Source organism: Hypanus sabinus, chromosome 6, assembly GCF_030144855.1.
Source record: "Hypanus sabinus isolate sHypSab1 chromosome 6, sHypSab1.hap1, whole genome shotgun sequence".
NCBI lineage: Eukaryota > Metazoa > Chordata > Chondrichthyes > Myliobatiformes > Dasyatidae > Hypanus > Hypanus sabinus.
This window is the reverse complement of record NC_082711.1, coordinates 46,059,551-46,076,574: the sequence shown is the minus strand read 5'-3', so window position 1 is coordinate 46,076,574 and position 17,024 is coordinate 46,059,551. Positions and strand designations below refer to the sequence as shown.

General features: G+C 42.7%; 1 protein-coding gene across 3 annotated transcripts in view; it reads left to right on the top strand.

Moving 5' to 3' along the window:
- acbd5a (acyl-CoA binding domain containing 5a) overlaps positions 1–17,024 on the top strand; it is a 98,646-nt gene that overhangs the window by 61,542 nt on the left and 20,080 nt on the right. For all 3 annotated transcript variants that reach the window (XM_059972046.1, XM_059972045.1, XM_059972047.1), the window contains 2 exons: positions 2,351–2,468; positions 7,759–7,893. In XM_059972046.1, the coding sequence (XP_059828029.1) occupies positions 2,351–2,468; positions 7,759–7,893 (253 nt within the window). The remainder of the gene's footprint in view (positions 1–2,350; positions 2,469–7,758; positions 7,894–17,024) is intronic.

The following is a 17,024-nucleotide window of genomic DNA, read 5'->3' as shown; positions in this document are numbered from 1 at the left end:
ATTATTAAGGAAGAGCCTTTATGGTACTTCGAGATGCATGATAAAGTAGGTCAAAGTCAGCATGGTTTTTTTAAGAGGAAATCTTGCCTGACAAATCTGTTGGAACTCCGTGAGGAAATAACAGGCAGGACGGACAAAGGAGAGTCAATGGATCAGTCCTGAAGAAGGATCTCGGCTTGAAACATCAACTGTTTATTCATTTCCATAGATGCTGCCTGTGCTCAGAATTTGAATCAGAATCGGGTTAAATATCACTGGGATATGTCGTGAAATATGTTTTATGACAGCAATATTTTGCATACATAGCAATGAAAACTAAGTTATGATAAGCAGTGCATATAAAAAGAGAAAATTAAAGACATAGTGCAGAAACAGAGAAAAAATACTGAGGTAGTATTCATGCGTTCATTGTTCATTCAGAAAGCTGATGGAGGAGGGAAAGAAGTTGTTCCTAAAACATTAAGTGTCTATATTTAGGCTGCTGTACCTCCTCCTTGATGGTATCAATGAGAAGAGGCTAGGTCCTGGCTGATGGGGGTCCTTAGTAATGGATGCTGCCTTTTTGAGGCATTGCCTTTCAAAATGTCTTGGATGCTGGGGAGGCTAGTGACCATGATGGAGTGGCAGAGGTTACAATTTTCTGCAACCTTTACGGATCCTGTGCAGTGCCTCCTCCATACCAGATGCTGATGCAAGCAGCTAGAATGCTCGCCACGGTACACTTGTAGAAATTTGTGTGTGTCTTTGGTGACATAACAATTCTCCTCAAACTCCTAATGAAATATAGCTGCTGGTGTGCCTTCTTTGTAATTGTATCAATATGTTGGATCCAGGATATAAGGCATTGGTTAGACCGCACTTGGAGTATTGTGAGCAGTTCTGGATCCCTTGTCTATGACAAGATGAGCTGGCATTGGAGAGGGTTCACAGGACGTTCATGAGAATTATTCCTGGACTGAAAGGGTTAACATATGAAGAACATTGGATGGCTCTGAGCTTGCACTCACTGGAATTTAGAATAATGGGTGGGGGAAACTCATTGAAACCTATGGAATATTGAAAGGCCTAGATAGAGTGGATGTGGAGAGGATGTTTTCTAGAATGGGTGAGTTTGAGAGATCGCTCACAGCCTCAGAATGGAGAGATGACCATTTAGAACATAGATGAGGAGGAATTTCTTTAGCTGGAAGGTGGTAAATCTGTGGTATTCATTGCCATGGATAGTTGTAGAGCCCAAGTCATTGAGTGTATGTAAAGTGCAGGTTGCTAGGTTCTTGATTAGTCAGGGCATCAAAGGTTACATACAGGGAGAAGGCAGGAGAATGAGGTGAAGAGGGCTAATAAATCAGCCACGATGGTGCAGACTCAATAGGCAGAATTGCCTAATTTTGCTATTTTTTTAAAGTCTTATAGATGCTTTTCTAAAAATTCTATTATTTTATGGGATTTATGCGCTCTGCAGTTGTAGCTATTTATGGATTCATGATCTTAATCATTACATTTTCAGTGGCAAGACTTGGTTGAGAGCCTAAGTTATGTCTTTATTTCCCTCAGTTTTTCTGGGCCCACCTTTCATTTTCTTGTTAAAGCCCACCTTTTTATCCAAGCTTTTGATGACATCCTAATAATGGCTTGATGCTTGATTGTCCTGATAAAACTGTTACGAAGTAGTGTGGAATCATTTTCTGGGTAAAGCTGAGTGCAAATTGTTGGTGTTAATCCCCCATGTTTGATGATCACAAACAAAGTGAATGATTGTTTTTGATGTGGTGTTCATTATTTTGCCTGTTTCTAAGAATCTTTGAAGTGGTATAAGTTCTTAGAAGTTTCAGAATATAAAATTAACTTGGGGTTTTTACTTTATTTCCACAGTACTGCAAATAATAGGATTTGTAAAATCTAATTCTACCATTACTCAATTATTTGATGGAATCTAATAAAAGATGAATGGACTCCTTTGAAAATGGATGGCTTACACAGGCTTTCAGCATTTTTTGGAGTTTAACATCTTCTTATTTGTGAATTTTTGATTTCAATCAGGGTACCTGAATCGGTCATAAGCAAAATACTAGTTAAGGTTAAACACCTTACCATTTCTCTTTAATACTATTCATTTTGAAAGTTAGTAATTTTTATCTTATACTTTACAACTGGCACAAAACAACACATTTCATGGCATACGTCAGTAATAATAAACTTGATTCTGACTTGGGGAACGTGGCAGGCACAAAAAGCCAACAATTTTAAGCCATTTCCTTTTGATCAAGTTAGAATGTCCTCTTTAAAGTAGAAACAGACTTTGCATCTGTGTTTTTGAATATTGGTTTCAATAATTATTTCTGTTTTGTAGATACTTGAGTCTATGCCGATGACTAAGGAAGTAGAGGAACTGCTTTGTGTTATTGGGCCTTTCTATGAACTAGTGGATGACAAGAAGCAATCCGTATCACCATATGTAATTTCATCAGGTTAGACCTTCCTGAGAGTCAAAAGTATGCTCATGTTTTTTTTTTAAACTCTTCTTGAGACTTATCACAGTACCTTCACTTAAAAGTAATCAATCTTTTGATTTAAATTCAATCAATGTTTTTATTTGCTTAAACCTATTTAAGTAACGTGTCCCCTGCTGTTCTACTTTCTGCATCCTGTGCTAATTGTACAGGCCGTCTGGAAAAAGCAGTTAAGTCACTTGAAGGTAAGAATTCAAATCCATCTGTGCTATACTTTCTGATATTGAGTGTTGGATATTTCAGTTTTAATGTTGAAAGTATATAACCATATAACAATTACAGCACGGAAACAGGCCATCTCAGCCCTTCTAGTCCATGCCGAACGCTTACTCTCACCTAGTCATACCTACCTGCCTAGTCTTTCCTTTCCTGTCCATATACCTATCCAATTTTTTTTTTAAATGACAAAATCGAACCTGCCTCTACCACTTCTACTGGAAGCTCGTTCCACACAGCTACCACCCTCTGAGTAAAGAAGTTCCCCCTCATGTTACCCCTAAACTTTTGCCTCTTAACTCCCAACTTATGTCCTCTTGTTTGAATCTCCCCTACTCTCAATGGAAAGAGCCTATCCACGTCAATTCTGTCTATCCCCCTCATAATTTTAAATACCTCTATCAAGTCCCCCCTCAACCTTCTACGATCCAAAGAATAAAGACCTAACTTGTTCAACCTTTCTCTGTAGCTGAGGTGCTGAAATCCAGGTAGCATTCTAGTAAATCTCCTCTGTACTCTCTCTATTTTGTTGATATCTTTCCTATAATTCAGTGACCAGAACTGTTACACAATATGTCGAGTTGAGTTGAGAATATGTATATGTTGAGACCTGGGGTTTTAGGGAATAATAAGCACTAAAGCTGTTGCCTACAAATGATTATCATAGTCAAAAGACTATGAATTTGTCTGTTGCAAATATAATGTTATTTTGCAAAAGCTTCACACATTAGTGACAGAATTACTGATATGTAGATTATTGAAACTTCTATTACTTAGTTGATTCATTATGTTATAGGACCTCATGAGAAACCAGGAAAGAAATTGTGCAAGTCCTTGTAGAGATCTTTGCTTCACTGTTAACAGTTGGTGAAATTCCAGAAGCATGTGGCTAACAGCAAAGCAAAGGGCCTCTGTGATTTCTTCCCCTGACCTCCCATTAGGTCAATATAGCAAGGACAGGCCAGGGAACTACAGGACAGTGAACCTGGTTTTATTTGTAGGGAAGTTACTGGAGGGAATTCTGAGGGACAAGACCAACCACCATTTGGATAGTCAAGGCCTGATTAGGAATAGTCAGCATGGTTTTGAGCATGGGAGGTAATGTCTGACAAATCCTTTGGAGTTGTTTGAAGATAACTAAGAGGGTAAATGAAGGTGGGGCAATGGAAGTTGTCTATATGGATTAAGTGAGACCTTTGACAAGGTCCCAGATTGCAGACTGATTGGGAAGGTTAAGTTACATGGGACTTCAGGGAAGTGTCTGAGGTCGATTCAGAATTGGTTCAATGATAGGAAGGCAACGTTTGAATGTTGGTTCTCCGACTGGAGGCCTGTGACAAATGGGATGCCTTAGTCTATGTTCCAAGCCTACACTGGTGACCATCCCGCACTTTTCTTATACTGCATTGGTGCTGCTCCCTGCACCTGTGCTGAACTCATCGATTTTATCCGCTTTGCCTCCAACTTCCACCCTGCTCTCAAATTCACTTGGTCCATTTCCAATACTTCCCTTCCCTTTCTCAATCTTGCTGTCTCTATCTCCGGAGACAACTTATCCACCGATGTCTATTATAAACCAACGGATTCTCACAGCTACCTGGACAATACCTCGTCTCACCCCGCTACTTGTAAAAATGCCAACTCCTTCTCTCAGTTCCTCTGTCTCTGCCACATATACTGTCAGGAGATGTCTTCCTTTTTCAAAGAAAGTTGTTTCCCTTTCTCCACCATCAATGCTGCCCTCAACCACATCTGTTCCATTTCATACACATCTACTCTTACCCCATCCTCCCACACCCTACCAGAAATAGGGTTCCTCTTGTCCTAACTTACCACCCACCAACCTCCGCGTCCAGCACGTAATTCTCCGAAACTTCCACCACCAAACACATCTTTCCCTCCCACTCCCCCCACCTTTCAAACCTACATCTCCGCTTTTTTTCTGCAGTCCTGCCAAAGGGTTTTGGCCCGAAACAACGACTGTACTTTTTTCCATAGATGTTGAGTACCTCTAGCATTTTATGTGTGTTGCACGGATTTCCAGCACCTGCAGATTTTCTCTTATTTGTGCCTTAGAGATCACTTTTGGGATTTCTGTTATTCATTATTTATGTAAATAATTTGGATATGAACGTACATGGCACAATTAGCAAGTTTGCTGTTGATAATAAATTAGTGGGTCTTGAAAGTAAAGCAGGTTAGAATCAATGAAAGGCCACATCCACTGGAATGGACAGGTAACCAATGTGCAAAACACAACCAACTGTACAAATACAAGACAGAATAAATAAATAAATAAATAAATAAACAAGAAGTATCAAAAACATAAGATGAAGAGTAATTGAATATGAGTACATATGTTGTGGGAACAGTTCAGTAATGGGGCAAGTGAGGTTATCCCCTCTGGTCCAAGAGCCTGATGGTTGAGAGGTGATAATTATTCTTGAACCAGGTGCGAGGGCCCAGAGGCTCCTGTACCTTCTTCCTGATGGCAGCAGTGAAAATAGAGCCTGACCTGGATGGCAGGGGTCCTTGATGGTGGATGCTGCTTTCCTACGACAGCACTGCATGTAGATGTGCTCATTAGTGGGGAGGGCTTTACCCATGATGGACTGAGCCATATCCACTACTTTTTTGTAGGTTTTTCCTTACAGGGGCATTGGTGTTTTTAATAACAGGCCATGATGCAACCAGTCAATATACTCTCAACCACACAACTATAGAAGTTTGTCAGATGACATGCCAATTCTCCACAAACTTCTAAGAAAGTAAAGGTGATGCCGTGCTTTCTTCATAATGAAACTTGGTGCTGGATCCAGGACATATCGTCTGAAATGTTAATACCGAGAAATTTAAAATTGTTGACACTCTTCACCTCTGATCCCTTGATGAAGACTGGCTCATGGACATCCAGTTTCGTCCTCATGAAGTCAATAATCATCTCTTTGGTCTTGCTGACATTAAGTGTCATCGCACACTCAAGGAGACAAAGATAGAAAATTCACACTTCACACTTAAAAGGCAAATTGAAGTTCCGTGACCTAAAATTGTTTAGACCAAGAGCCGAAAATTTAAAGATAGGGTGAATTGATATTAAAGTGACTTGTGCTTTTAGAGGTTGTTGTGTGTCTGTGTGTGTCAGCATATTTCAGACTTCTGTACCTGCACACTGCCCTGTTGAATCAAGGAAATACTTCTAAATGTATTGAACTGATACATTTTGTAACTGGTCCCTTGGCTTCATGCTAGCTGTGTCTTGTACAAGAGCAGAAGACACATTGATTTAAAGTTAAATGATATTTTGCAATGGGATGAAAACTTGCATTTCCAAGTTTGTTTGTTACAGAAAGCTAGGTGGGATTGAGTCTAGTGTGGAGGACGTAAAGAGGATTCAACAGGATAGAAACAAATTGCAGAGATGGGAAAAGGATAAATAGAATATAATGTGGAATAGCAAAGTTTTCTACTTTGGTGGACTAAAAAGGAGAGAAATGAAGATTTACCAGACTGGTTCCTGGGTTGATGTGTGTGCTACATGAGGAATGATCAACTAGGGCAGGTACTATTCTCCGGAATGTGAATTGATCCCACTGAAGTACTGAAACTTCATCTCGGCGTTGACAGGCTGAGTGCAGGAAAGATAGCTCTCCTGCTCAACTATGGAATCAGCCTTGGAACTAGAGCCAGAGAGGAAGAGAAAATTCTTCATGGAGTGGGTGAGTGAATTACTAGAATGGGATTGAAGCCAGAGTCTTGTTGCTTTGTAGAGTGAGTGTGGCATGACTAAACCAATAAAGATTAACAGCATTGCTGATAAATGCCATGGAAGATTTATAATTTGGATATTTATTAATCTTTTAGTTTGTGAATTGTATATGATCTAAAAGAATGATTCCTGGAGTCCTGATGAAGGTCTCGGCTGGAAACATTGACTCTTTAATCCTTTGCATAGATACTGCCTGACTTGTTGAGTTCCTCTAGCATTTTGTTTGTGTTACTCCGGATTACCAGCATCTGCAGAATCTCTTGTATTTATTTTTTAAATATGTCCTGAATGATGTTCTCATTCCATGACTAATTGAGTGGAAAAGCAAATTGTGCAGAAGATATTGGAGAATCTGCAGAGAGATATAGATGGGTTAAGTGAGTGGGCAAAGGTCTGACAGATGGAGTACAATGTTGGTAAATGTGAGGTCATCCACTTTGGAAGGAAAAATGAAAGAGCAGATTATTATTTAAAATGTAAAAAATTGCATCATGTTGCAGTGCAGAAGAAATTGGGAGTGCTTGTGCATGAATCACAAAAGGTTGGTTTGCAGATGCAGTAGGCTATCAAGAAGACAAACGGAATGTTGGCCTTCATTGCTGGTGATTGAATTGAAGAGCAGGGAGTACCCAACTATCTATACAGGGTACTGGTGAGGCTGCACCTGGAGTACTGTGTGCAGTTCTGGTCTCCTTACTTGAGGAAAGATACTGGTTTTGGAGGCTGTGCAGACGAGCTTCACCAGGTTGATTCCACAGATAAGGCGGTTAGACTGTGTGGAGAGATTGAGTCGCCTGGGACTGTACTAGCTGGAATTCAGAAGAATGAGAGGAGATCTTATAGAAAAGTATAAATTTATGAAAAGGATAGATAAGATAGAGGCAGGGAAGTTATTTCCACTGGTAGGTGAGACTAGAACTAGGGGAATAGCCTCAAGATTCGGGGGAGTAGATTTAGGAGGGAGATGAAGAGGAACTACTTTTCTCAGAGAGTGGTGAATCTTTGGAATTTTCTGTCCAATGAAGCAGTGGAAACTACCTCAACAAATATATTTAAGACAAGGTTGGATAGATTTTTGCATAGTAGGAGAATTAAGAGTAATGGGGAAAAGGCAGATAGGTGGAGATGAGTCCATGGCTAGATCAGCCATGATCTTATTGAATGGTAGAGCAGGGTCAATGGGCCAGATGGCCTACTCCTACTCCTATTTCTTATGTTCTTATGTTTGGATTTTGACTGTTCTGATTTTTTTCCTTAAACATACAGATCTTGGCAATGTTCTGAGTTCACCTAAGAATTGTAATAAAATGAATGGAAAAGTTGAAAGCAACGATAGTGGTGCAGAGTCAGAACAAGGGGAAGATAATGAAGAGGTAACAGATAATGACCTTGACGATGAAGGTAAATATGGTAAAATATCTAATGATTTATCCCATTAAAAGTATCCTGCAGTTTGAAATTAATTGTGAAATGTATATAATATGTACAACATTTATTTAAATACAGGAATTTATTTATTCAAAAACATACTAAACTCAAACCTTATAGATTATCTGTTGATCCATAACATCAGTCTTTAGAAAGAGGCTGCAGCCCAAAGTAAAGGTTTTGTGACTGTTTGCTGTTTGTTCAGAACTATGTCTAATTTAGCACATTAACTATGTTTTAGAAGGAAAACAAAATACAATAAACATTGAGGCAGTATCTTTGTTCTGAGAACCAGAATTAGCTTTTCAGATCAATGACTCTTCATCGGAACTATAATGTGAGAAAATAAAATGTGTTTCAAGTAACAGAAAGGGGTGCAGCGTTAGGAGTGTATAAAAGGCATTTGGTATTTGGCCGGGTTGATTATCAGGCCGTATACACTCAGTCGGGCGTAGAGTTGACAGAGGTGGGACAGATGCTCCTGACGACTGCTGCTGGCTATAAGGATGTCGTCCAAGTAGATGAAAGCGAAGTCTGAAACATCTGTGCGGCATTCTTTAGGCCGAACAGTATGTGGAGGAACTCGAAAAGGCCAAACGGGGTGATGAGTGCCGTTTTGGGGACGTTGTCCGGATGCATAGGGATTTGATGGTATCCCCGGACGAGGTCTACCTTGGAGAAGATCCGTGTGCTGTGCAGGTTTGCTGCAAAGTCCTGAATGTGCGGTACAGGGTAACGGTCCAGCGTTGTAGCCTCGTTCAGCCTGCGGTAGTCGCCGCATGATCTCCAGCCCCATGTTGCTTTGGGCACCATGTGCAGGGGGGAGGCCCATGGGCTGTCAGACCGCCGTATGATCCCCAGTTCCTCCATCCTCTTGAACTCCTCCTTCGCCAGTCGGAGCTTGTCCGGGGGATGCTTTCGAGCATGGGCGTGGAGGGGTGGTCCTTGTGTCGGAATGTGTTGCTGTATGCCATGTCTGGGCACGGCTGCCGTGAACTGCGGCGCCAGAACCGATGGGAAATCCACCCGGACTCTGGTGAAGTCATTGTCGGACAACGTGATGGAGTCTAGGTGTGGGGCTGGCAACTGGGCTTCACCCAGGGAGAACGTTTGAAAGGTCTCGGCGTGGGCCAGTCTCTTCCTTGGCAGGTCGACCAGTAGGCTTTGAGCTCTCAAAAAATCTGCTCCCAGAGCTACGGCGGCCAGTGTGAAGTCCCATGTGAACCGGCTGGAGCCGAACTGTAGCCACACCGTACGGGTGCCGTAGGTCCTTACTGTGCTGCTGTTCGCAGCCCTCAGGGTGAGACCCGGTTCTCGGTTGTGGGTGTCGTAACTCGTCAGAGGTAAGACGCTGATCTCAGCTCCGGTGTCGACCAAAAAGCGGCGTCCCGACTGCTTGTCCCAGACATACAGGAGGCTATCCCGATGGCCAGCCACCGTAGCCATCAGTGGTGGCTGGCCCTGGCGTTTCCTGGGAACTTGCAGGACGGGCTACAGCTGCGGGCTTCTGCGCCCCACCGCTGGTGATAGAAGCACCATTGTTCGTTGGTCTCCTCACCCCTGCCTCTGGGGTTAGCGGGCTTTGTGGCCAGGCTTGGTCTGATTTGCTGCTGGGAGCATGGCCTGGTGATCTGTGTGACGAACGCCCCACTCTCCTTCTTGGCTTTCCACAGCACGTCTGCCCGGGCTGCCACCTTCCGGGGGTCGCTGAAATCCGCGTCAGACAGCAGCAGGCTTATGTCCTCGGGCAGCTGCTCCAGGAACGCCTGCTCAAGCATGAGGCAGGGCTTGTGACCTCCGGCCAGGGACAGTATCTCGTTCATCAAAGCCGACGGTGGCCTGTCCCCCAAACCATCCAGGTGCAGTAAGCGGGCAGCTCGCTCACGCCGTGAGAGTCCAAAAGTCCTTATGAGCAAGGCTTTGAATTCTGTGTATTTGCCGTCCTCTGGGGGCGACTGTATAAACTCCTCAACCTGGGCGGCTGTCTCCTGGTCGAGGGAGCTCACCACGTAGAAGTAACGTGTGGCATCTGAGGTTATCTGCAGAATGTGGAATTGGGCTTCTGCTTGCTGGAACCATAGGTGAGGTCGCAGCTTCCAAAAGCTTGGCAGTTTCAACGAAACTGCATGAACAGTTGTGGCGTCGGTCATCTCCGGTCAACCCTTCCTTCCTGAAGTCCGCAATCAATTCCTTCGTCTTACCAATCTTGAGTGCAAGGTTGTTGTTGTGACACCATTCAACCAGCTGACCTATCTCACTCCCATACACCTCCTTGTCATCATCTGAAATTCGGCCAACAATAGTTGTGCCATCAGCAAATTTGCAGATGCCATTTGAGCTGTGACTGGTCACACAGTCATTGGTATAAAGAGAGTTGAGCAATGGGCTAAATATGCATCCTTGAAGTGTGCTAGCGTTGATTGTCAGTGAGGATGTGATGTTCTTTCTCATCCGCTCTGACTGTGGTCTCCGGATGGGGAAAGTCAAGGATCCATTTGCATGAACTGACTCTGCATTTAAGTTACTTACTTTCAGCACAAGGAAACTAGGGTAATTTCCTCAAGTGAACATGTTTGACTAGAGTAGTGGTCACCAACCCGTTGATCGCAAACGACTGGTCGATCTTTGAGACTTCCCCAGTAGATCCCAAAAAAAAAGAAAAATAAATACACAAATACTGTTGAGAGATTGTTTCCGGGTTGCAGGGTTTTAGTTCAGTTCTTTCTGCCCAGTGCAGATGCGTGTAGCTCCCCCGTACTACACAGTGTACTTCAGTGGTCCCCAACCACCGGGCCGCGAGGAAACAATATTAGCCAGCTCCACTTTTCCTCATTCCCTGTCATGCCCACTGTTAAACTTGTACCCACGCGAGGTCATCAGTCACCTAAACGCAGTGATACCCTCGCGGCAGGGATCTCTGGTTGGCTTCGGGTGGCTGGCAGGAAGTGCCGTTGCTACCGGCCCGGAGCGCAGACAAATGGGCGCCACCTCTAAACCTGTTTACCACACCGAATGTTCGTGGGGAACCCGGTGCTAAAATATTCACAGACGACCTAATTCGGGCTCAGCATTTTGTAAGTATCAGAGCAGCTACCTTGTTGCGATATACTGAAACAAACTTTTGTCGGCCGATAGATCCTACAAGTTGCACTCCTCGCTTGGTCGGTCGCTCTCTCTGGACTGCGACCGCCGTAGCCCCGGTACGGGAACCACCGGCCCTGACCTTGTCCTCTCACCCCACCCACGAGCAGCCGCACCTGGCCAAGGCGTCTGGTGGCGGGTGGGGCGGGAGGCTGTCAGAGGCAATGAAGCTCTCAAAGCTGCTTTGGAACCTTGAGTCCAAGCACCCTGCACTTAAAAACAAACACGATGAGATTTTTCAGCGGAAAAAACGTGAGCAAGCGGGACAGAAGCTAAGTGCGAGAACCGTGAAAACTAAATTGCAGAATAGACTGGACATAAGGAACCGGCTTCGAGTATCACTGTATTCCCGTTGTGTTTAACATCACCCCCCCCCCCCGCCCCCCACCACGTCGGCCAGTCCGCAACAATATTGTCAATATTAAACAGGTCCGCGGTGCAAAAAAGGGTGGGTACCCCTGGTGCTTATACATTATTTCTACTTCTGGGTTGTGGGGTTGTACTTCCGGTCTTTTCTGCCCCGGTGTGCTTGCGTGTAACTAATTGATCTGGGGTCAATTTCGCCTTTCACTAAGGCCAAGGTAGGGGATCTTGGGCTTAAAAAGGTTGGTGATCACTAGACTAGAGCAATAATAAAGAGCAGAAAAAGATCATAGTAAACAGACAAAATAATGTAAGGAATACAGACACAGGAGTGGAATCTGGAGTAAGAAACAGTCTTCTGGAGGAACTCAGTCGATCAACAGCATGTATGGGGAAAGAGAAACTGTCAACTTTTTGGGTCAAAACGCAGCATCAGAACTTAGTCAATGATTCCCCTCTTCCCCTAGACCTCGACCCCCTAACAGATGCTGCACAACCCACTATGTTTCTCCAGCAGATTGAATGCTTAAGAAAAACTTTGTTCTGTTTTTATTAAATTACAATGGAGTGCACCATTTATTAAAACATTAACAAAAGTCTCAAATAATTTTTTTCATTTAAGTCTTTTCTTTCTTCATCGGAAAGAGATGAGTTCAGTAAGAGTGACTCATTTCCTCTTCAAGGTGATAGCAGATCAAAAACTTACCTGTTATTAATAGAACATGAGTTTTTCATAATTGTAAACTCATTTAGAACATGGTTGTTCAATGTTACAGCTCCATTTACTTTCCACTGACTTCAAAGTCCTTGACAGCCTAACCTAACTGAAATCAATCCAAATCTTGTTGGCTTAACTAGCCCAGCAACTGCGTCCTTTCAAGGATGTATCTCCTAGTTCTCTACCACCCTTCATATGGAAAAATTGTCAAATAATTTCACTCTGAATGAGCTGGCTGCTGTTTTACAATTACAGTCTTGATTTGAATACCTTCAGAAGAGGATGTAGTTTCTCTATAGCTATCTTATTGAATCATACTCAACAATTGTAAAATAATAAAAGCTAAATTTAGGCAATCTGCCTAACAAGAAAAATTGAATCACTTTGCATTTCTACTGTTCCTATTTCACACCATTTAATTACTCTGTAATTCCCCCAGATCTCTCTATTGAACTCAGCCTTTTCATTTGGCCTGTCTTTTAGCTGCCTGTTCTCATACACAGAATGTGAGGCAATTCCATAAGTTTGTTCATCAGGAAGTAGATCTGTAATTTGTACCATATTCAGTTCATTAATTTATGCTTACATATACATAGAATAGTAGAGCACAGTACAGGCCCTTCGGCCCACAATGTTGTGCCAACCCTTATACCCTGCCTCCAATATAACTCCCCACCTTAAATTCCTCCATATACCTGTCTAGTAGTCTCTTAAATTTCACTAATGTATCTGCCTCCACCACGGACTCAGGCAGTGCATTCCACGCTCCAACCACTCTCTGAGTGAAAAACCTTGCTCTAATATCCCCCTTGAACTTCCCTCCCCTTACCTTAAAGCCATGCCCTCTTGTACTGAGCAGTGGTGCCCTGGGGAAGAGGCGCTGGCTGTCTACTCTGTCTGTTCCTATTAATATCTTGTACACCTCTATCATGTCTCCTGTCATCCTCCTACTCCAAAGAGTAAAGCCCTAGCTCCCTTAATCTCTGATCATAATGAATAGTCTCTAAACCAGGCAGCATCCTGGTAAATCTCCTCTGTACTGTTTCTAATACTTCCATATCCTTCCTATACTGAGGCGACCAGAACTGTACACAGTACTCCAAGTGTGGCCTAACCGGAGATTTATAGAGCTATATCATTGCCTTGCGACTCTTAAACTCTATTCCTCGACTTATGAAAGCTAACACCCTATAAGCTTTCTTAATTGCCCTATCTACCTGTGAGGCAACTTTCAGGGATCTGTGGGCATGTACTCCCAGATCCCTCTGCTCTTCCACACTACCAAGTATCCTGCCATTTACTTTGTACTCTGCCTTGGAGTTTGTCCTTCCAAAGTGTATCACCTCACGCTTTTCCGGGTTGAACTCCAGCTGCCACTTCTTAGCCCACTTCTGCATCCTATCAATGTCTCTGCAATCTTTCACAATCCTCTACACTATCCACAACACCACCAACCTTTGTGTCGTCTGCAAACTTGCCAACCCACCCTCTATCCCCACATCTAGGTCATTAATGAAAATCACGAAAAGTAGAGGTCCCAGAACAGATCCTTGTGGGACACCACTAGTCACAACCCTCCAAACTGAATGTACTCCCTCCACCAGGATCCTCTGTCTTCTGCAGGCAAGCCAATTCTGAATCCACCTGGCCAAACTTCCCTGGATCCCAAGCCTTCTGACTTACTGAATAAGCCTACCGTGTGGAGAATATAACATGCTTTAAGCCCTGTACCATTTCTTTAGGAACATTATTATTCAGGAGTTCTTCCAGCATTGTGTACGTATTCTTTGATCCACAGCATCTGCAGTTATATTTTTGTAGTTTTGTCTTCTCTTCTCAGAGATGTAGGCATAACAATTGCAACTTCCTAATTCAATCCATGAATGTTTTGGATTTTTTTTTAACAAATACATGTGTGGAAAAGGTGTTTTGACTATCCTGTTTTTCCATTAATTTTTCCACTTATTAAAACTTGTATTAAATCTACTTCTTCACTGCCTAAGAACGTTTGCAAATAGCTTTCAGTTATTTCATCTTTATTAAGTCAACATTCTTGATTGCAGTCTTCCTCTTAATATTTTTATTAAACATTTGCCATTAGCTTTGATGTACCTTTTTAAGACTCTGTTGATAGAATTATTAATATTATGTTTCTGTAAAATTGCATTTAACCTTTTTTCTAAATTCCCTGCCTCATTTGTTCATTATGTTTCATTATAATTAATTTTTCTTTTTAGTGTTGTGTACTATATTCAGCATATTACATTGACTACAGTTTGTTCAGCTCAGTTTGTTGTCAAGTTCTACTCTTCCGTAGCTTATCATAATTACACATGAAATATTAGTTTGCTTTTATTTGCTTGTTTTCCCTTTCTTGCCAGCCAGGTATCAAAATCAATCATAATTAGCAAGATAGTCCTTTACTGTCAGATTGTTAGGTAAAATCTGCTTTGCCATTCAATAAGATCATGGCTGATTTAGCATACAACCAAATGAAATTGTGTTTCTCTGGACCAATGTACACCCACAAAACATGTTGGCTTATACAGCACATAAACTAAAATATTGCCATAAATAAGTTAATAAAATATAATTCAAAATGCATGTAGCGTGCAAACAGGTAATCAGTTATCAGTAAAAAGCTCCCTGTCTTAGTGACGAGACCACAGTGGTGGCAGGGTATTCATTAGTTTCAGCCTGACAGAAAATGTTACCCAGTCTTGCAGTCCTCACCCTGATGCTTCTGTACCTCTTTCCTGACAGTAGTGGGTCACAGAGATTGAGGGATGGTTGGTAGGGATCCTCAAGAATGCTTCATCTGCAATGCTTCTGAAATGGGGGGCGGGGGTGGGAGGGAGACCCTGGTGATCCTCTTGGCCGTTTTTACTATCCCCTGTAGGGTCTTGCAGTCCAAAGTCTTTCAGTTTCCGTACCACAGGATGATGCAGCCAGACAGGACACTCTCGATGGTGCTCCTGTAGAAAGTTGGTAGAATGGGGGTGGGGAGCCTTGCACACCTTAGGCTCCTCAGAAAGTGTGGATGCTGCTGTGCCTTTTTGACTAGTGAGGAGGTGTTGTGTGTCTAGGTTAGATCGTCCATTATGTACTCACCAAGGAACTTGGTGCTCTTCATGCTCTCTGCAGTAGAGCCATTGATGTGCAATGGAGAGAAGTCAACCTGCACCTCCATGGTCCACAATAATCTCTCTTGTCTTGTTCACATTGAGACTCGTTATTATTCTTGTATCATTTGACAAGCCTCTCTGTATGCTGACTCATCATTGTTGCTGATGAAGCCAACCACTGTAATATTATCAGCAAACTTGATGTGGTTTGAAATGGATCTGGTGGTGCAGTTGTGAGTCAGCAGCTTGAACAGCAGCAGTGTTGAGTACACAGCCCTGGGGAAAACCAGTGCTCAGCGTGATGAAGCTTGAGATATTACTGCCAGCTCATTCTGACTGGGGTCTTTCCACCAGGAAGTCCAAAATCCAGCTACAGAAAGGAGTTTTGAGTCCCAACGAGGACAGTTTACCCACCAACCTTGAGAAATGACTCTGCCGGAAGTGATGGCATTGATGAATATTTATTTTTGTGAGATATTATAAACAGCCCCCTTTTTTTTCTCTCTCTTTTTTTTGCTTCTTTTTTCTTCTATATTAGTTATTAGTTACTAGATTAGTAGTTTTGCATTATATATATATTTTTTTTCTTCCTTTTTTCTGTTTTTTTTAATATATATTATGAAATATTTAGACTTCCCATGTTCATACATATATTTTATGGCTTATGTCTTGGTAAACTCATTTAGATTGTAACTATTATGTATGTTTTTTTCATATGTAATGGAATTTGTATGTTGGTAATTTCTTTTTCAATATATCATTTGTATTCTGTCCATATTACTAATAATAATAAAAAGATTTAGAAAGAAAGAAAGAGAAGTGACTCTGAAGTTGATGAACATTGCTTTCTACGTGGGACAGGATGGAGTGGAGGGACGAGTCTGTGGCAGCAGACAAACTGAATAGGGTCCAATGTAGCTGGATGGTGGGATTTTATACAATCCAATACCAATAAAGCACTTCATGTTTGTTGAAGTGAGGACCACTGGTAATTGTTTGGACCAGTTCCCTTTATTCTCTTGGGCGCTAGAGAATGCAGGAATAGTGGACTGCTTCAACGAGATATTAAAGATAACCATAAAGACCTCTGCTCGCTGAACCTCACCATCCTTCAGCAACCAATCAGTTATGTTGAATGGCCCCACTGCTTTGTGTGGGTTTACCCTAGCTATGATCCTTCTCAACTTGGCAGTTGCCAGGCAGGGTGCCTGTTCCTCAGGAAGAGAGGGGGTTTTCCTCAGTGTCACATCATTCAATGTGTCAAACCATGCGTAGGTGGCATTCAGCCTATCAAGATGGGAGGGGTTGCTGTTGCTGATACACAGGGTGGACTCTTTATGGTTTATATACCTTGCTATATGCGCCATGTGTCCTTGGTGTCTGTGAAAAATCATCCTGTCCCCCGATCTGAAGGCAGCCTCCTGATCCCTAAGCAGTGTACGAGCCTCTACAGTTAGCCATAGATTCTGGTTTGCCCTGGCAGAGTGGTTAATCATGGTAACATCCCCAATGCAGTTTCATATATAGCCAGTCACTGATCCCACATATTCATCAATGTTAACATGATGATCTTAGGTGGCCGCCTTCCCTGACCTTGCTCCAGTCCGTGCTTTGGAAACAGTCCTGCAGCGCTAAGGTGGCACCTTTTAGCCAGGTCCTCACACTTCCTCCCTCACCACCATTCAGGGCCCCAGACAGTCCTTCCAGGTGAGGCGACACTTCACCTGTGAGTCGGCTGGTGTGGTATACTGCACCCA